We start from the raw sequence: 5,282 nt of genomic DNA on the forward strand, positions 1-5,282 counted from the left end.
TGAGCATCGAAACTACGAAGCTCAGTAATACAATCAGCGCACTCAAAGAGCTAGCTAAAGAACTGGGAGAGATTGTAGATACCAGAGATGACTGCGGTGAGGCAGTTAGAACAAGGATAAACAGCATAAAAAGTAAGCTGGAAGATGAGATGCTTCACTTGGTGGCGGACAGTAATCCGAAAGAAAAAAGGACCATCGGAAGCCGGTTTACATGACCTATGCTGAAATGGTCTCCAGCCTGAAGAAGAATTTAAAAGAGGAAGAGGCATTAATGAAAGATATAGAGAGCGTGAGGGAGACTAGAGAGGGGCACTTGCTGGTCGAAGTGAAAAAGGGCAGCACAAACATGGCAAATCTGCTCGAAAAAATCAAAACGACCTCTCATATGGAAACAGTCCATAGACTAAATGGTGCAGCGGCAAAAAAGGCTGTCAATCTGTATGGGATAAACATCGACATGAAAGAGGAGGAAATAGGAAAGAGGATACAGGAAATATTGGGGAAACCAGAAAATGACCAGGAAATAGAAGTGAGGGCCCTCAGACAAATGAGGGGTGGAAGGCAGGCAGCCACCATATTAGCATTCCCGCAAACAATAGGGAAATTAATCCAAATCTGGAATATTAAATTGGGCTTCTCTAGCGCACTGGTGAGAGAAAGGGATGATAAGATCAGGTGCAATAGATGCTGGGAGGAGGGGCACTTTGCAAAAGACTGCAGAGGAGAGGACAGAGCAAAAAAATGTAGAAATTGTACAAGCGAAGGTCACCTTGTAAGAGAGTGTACGGAAAAGCCACATTGTCTGGTTTGTAATAGGACGGGACACAGAACATTCAGTGGTCAGTGTAAGGGAAAAACGAAAGCCATAAGGAAAGAGGAGGAGGGGAAGGTGGTAAGGAGGTCACAATCTCCGCCACCGGGCACCACTGAAGGGCAGAGAGACGAAATGCAATTGTGAAAGTGGATCCTACTGTCTCCCTGAATTCGAAGACTGCCGTCTTCGTGTGCACGCACTTGCTGAGTTTAATCAGGTCCTATAAACCATTGAATATAATTTATTATTTATCATTTATTTTGGCAGCTGTGTCTCCATCACTCGGTTTTAATCTATACAATTATTTGTATATATACTCGGAGTTTTATTTATACAAGACCATGGTGCACATTTTATTTATTCGTACAAATTCTAACAGGCCTTTTACACCTAATACTCTAATTTATTATTTTATTTATACTTACATGTCTGTAAGTATAAATGTTGTTCTTCTATATATCACAATGTTTTGTAATTGTAGAGGCCCCTTACATCCCAGGTTTTTAATACTACCTTATTTAATATTTTATCTTTATATGTTTCGCGACATGTTAGGTTACGTGTCTAACGATAGAACAGATTTTCATCTTCTGGTCCTGGTGCAGTGTATGAGACCGAAGAAAGCCCGCAAGTAGAAAAGGAAACGTTGAGATGGATACCATACTACAGACCAACTTGGGCAGAAGCCGAGCAGCCCATGATATGGCACATGCGGCAGCAATGTCTGCAGGGGTGGATTTTCTGGTTGTCTCCGAACCAAATAAAAAGATTACATCCAAGAATCGCTGGTTCTTAAACGACAAAGAAGATGTTGCCGTAAAAATCTTTAATAGTAAGTTGATTATAGATAGCATTACGAGAAAAAAGAACTTCGTTCATGTAGCCTTACCAAATTATCATGTATATGCGATATACATCTCACCAAATGTGGCCTTCCAAGTATTCAAACAAAAAATTGATACAGTTTTCGAAGATGCTGCTAGACAGCGCGGAGGGAAAATTATACTGGGTGACGTGAACGCGAAATCCCATATCTGGGGTTCCCCTCAGGCAGATGCTAGAGGCGAATATAAAGAGGAATGGTTAGCGCAGTTATCGTGGTTGGCAGTGAATAACGGTGAGCCAACATTTATAAGAGGGTCAGCAAAAACCCATATAGACGTCACCATAACGCTAGAATGGTTCGCACAAAAAATAACAAAATGGTGCGTTAAGCACGAAAACCCCTTCACACTACACGGCCACATATACTTCAATGTAAACACCGGAAAACCAACTAGGAAGCAAGATCTCGGCAGAAAGCCAGTCATTGATGAAAGCATGTTTGCTGAACATAACAGTAACAATGTTGATGGTAGCGGCGCTGAAGTCTATGACAACATACTACGTGCACTTAAGCTATCTAGCTGCCCATGGAAGGGAAAAGTGGCGTCACGCCCATACTGGTCGTGCGGAGAGGTGGAGACTGCCAGGAAAAACTATATGAAGTCACGTAGAAGGTACATAAGAATGGGTGGAAGGGGACAGGAAGGTCGAGAGGTGGAACATGAAGAAATGAGGAGATTAAGAAACTCTCTCAAAAATATAATCAACAGGGAAAAAAGGAAAAACTGGAAGAGTTTATTGGAAAAATTGGACTCGGACATCTGGAAACAAGCTTACAAAATTGCATCCAACCATCTGAAAATCCAAAATCTAACATACACACTGTCGGCTTCAAGGAGGAGAGAAATTCTGCGCGATCTCTTTTCAACGGGTGGTGAAAAAATACATAGAAGGATGGGCCCAATAACTGAATTGGAACCTTTCAAAATGGAAGAACTCAAAACCCCAATGAAAGCCATGAAAAATGGCAAGGCACCAGGACCAGACGGTCTGACACCCGAAAATCTGAAAGTTATCTGCGAACTCATCCCAGAAAAGATCCTGGGTATGTTTAACTCACTATTGGAAGAAAGAAGTTTTCCTGAGCGCTGGAAGAAGGCCAGGGTCATTCTCATCCCCAAAAAAGACAAGGACCCCTCACTATCGAGCTCCTTCAGGCCGACCTGCCTGCTCAATGGTTTTGGGAAGCTGTTCGAAAGGCTGCTAACAAATAAATTAGAGGAAGAACTCGAGCAAAATAACGCAATATCGATGAATCAGCATGGCTTCGTTAAGAAGAGATCAACGACATCCGCAATGTTAAGCGTTCAAAATATAGTTAAGCGTTCAAAAGGCAAATGGCTAGTCGCAATAACAATTGATGTTAAGAATGCGTTCAACACTATCAGATGGAGCCAAATTATAAAAAAACTACGGGAGGTGAACTGCTCGGATTACCTGGTGGAGATGGTGGAAGACTATTTCAGAAACAGATGGGTAACCGCGGGTTCGGTGAAGTGGGAGTGTACGATGGGTGTACCGCAGGGATCAATTAAGGGACCAAAACTCTGGGACGTCGTTTATGACGAAGTTCTCCGTCTGCAATATGACCGTGGAGTAGAATCCATCGCATATGCAGATGATCTTCTTTTATTGATCGAGGCTGAAGAGAAAAATGCCCTGATGGAAAAGATGAAGCGCACTATGGTAAAGGTATCGTCTTGGATGGACAGCAAAGGGCTGAAAATTGCAGTCCACAAATCGAAATTGTTAATTTTCAGGGGTCCAAGAAAACGAGATGACGTAAGGCTATCGCACCAACGCCATCCATTAGATATTTGGGAGTCATATTCGACTCCAAAATGAGTTTTTCAGCTCACATGAATTACGTAGTGGAAAAAGCTACCCACAAGGTGGAGGTGATGCGCAGGCTCCTCCCTAACATCGGGGGACCAAGGTACTTACGCAGACGAGTCCTGTGTACCATCCTACATTCCGTGCTTCTCTATGCTGCACCAGTATGGAGGGAATCAATGAAGAGAGAAAAGCAGAGGAAGCAGCTCGTAAGTGTTCAGAGGAGGGGACTACTACGAGTCATATCAGCGTATAGAACGGTCTCTTCGGAAGCGGCTCAGATCATAGCCGGATTTCCACCGATCGACCTAATGGTGGCGGAGGTCTGTTTCTTGCACAAAATCGGCACCAGACTACCTGGTAACAGGAGAATGGCGAGAAAAAGAACCCTAAATATGTGGCAAAGGAGATGGCGGGATGGACAGGAGACAGCCCGCTGGACGCGAACTCTCATTGGGGACATACCCAGCTGGATAGAATGCACGCACAGGAAGAACGACTACTACTTTAGTCAGTTCCTTAGTGGGCATGGTTCGTTCGGGGCGTACACGAAGCGAATCCAAAAAACCCAAAGCGATCTGTGCGAACAGTGTAGGGTCCCGGACAGTCCAGAACATGTCTTTGCGGCGTGCCTCAGATGGAGTGCTGAAAGGGAGAAAGTGCGAGAGGAACTGGGGTATCTTCCCGATGTCGGTGACATCATAGGCACAATGATAGAAAACCCAGTGAAATGAAATTTACTGTATAATTTCATCATTGACATCATGAGAAAAAAGGAATTGGAGGACAGGCGCAGGGAGCAGGAACAACGATAGGTGGGACTACAGTATGCATGGAGAAAAAAGTTTGAAGTGAGATCAAACCGGGTTACGCACCTGACATGGTACAGGCATAGCCTATTCCCAGGTGGTGATAATACCTGGGAAAAGAGGAGGGTGGTTTAGTGGGGTGAGAGTCATCACACGAATCGGCAGCACTTTCTAAATCATCTAACGGCCCGCTGCGAAGAAGGCATAAGCTTCCCCCTACCTCAGGGCCAAAAAAAAAAAAAAAAGGTTAGGTTAGGTTAGGAAGACCAAAAGAAAATTCTGGAAAAATTCGTGAAAGAGACGTTCGAATCGCAGAGTGATCGATAAGGTTAGGTTAGAATAGGAAGACCAACGGAAAATTCTGGAAAAATTCGCGAAAGAGAAGGTCGAATTGCAGAGTGATCGATAAGGTTAATAATAATAATATTTTTTTATTTACAAATGCATACATAGGTAAGTACCCCTAAAATACACTTATAAATTTTTGTCGTCAAAATTACACGACTTGTCAAAAAAGGCATGTATAAACAGCTCAAAATAGTACAACAACAACATTCAAAGACTAACATAAGGCACACCACAAAATAGGTCAAGACATGAAATCTTCCAGGCTATATAATGTCCGCTCCAGTAGCAGTTTTTTCACCATTTTGCTGAATAAGGCCTACCTCCTTAGGTTAGGTTAGGAAGACCAAAGGAAAATTCTGGAAAAATTCGTGAAAGAGAAGTTCGAATTGCAGAGTGATCGATTAGGTTAGGTTGGGTTAGGAAGACCAAAGGAAAATTCTGGAAAAAGTCGTGAAAGAGAAGTTCGAATTGCAGAGTGAGCGATTAGGTTAGGTTAGGCGAATTAGAGAGGCGAATATGTGGAGGAGCTATCAGCTCAATTTGAATGGAAGCTATAAATGACTTAAATCCAACGTTCATCAGAGGTAACTCGA

The 5,282-nt window shown here is 43.1% G+C and overlaps 1 protein-coding gene across 1 annotated transcript; it reads left to right on the plus strand.

Annotated features, from left to right (window-relative positions):
* The first annotated feature begins 211 nt into the window (after nucleotides 1–211).
* LOC123313246 lies at nucleotides 212–958 on the plus strand. The gene has a single exon (XM_044898032.1). It carries the CDS (start codon nucleotides 212–214, stop codon nucleotides 956–958), a length of 747 nt encoding a protein of 248 aa, XP_044753967.1.
* Nucleotides 959–5,282: the final 4,324 nt, after the last annotated feature.

The sequence above is a fragment of the Coccinella septempunctata genome, chromosome 5 (assembly GCF_907165205.1).
Source record: "Coccinella septempunctata chromosome 5, icCocSept1.1, whole genome shotgun sequence".
Lineage (NCBI taxonomy): Eukaryota > Metazoa > Arthropoda > Insecta > Coleoptera > Coccinellidae > Coccinella > Coccinella septempunctata.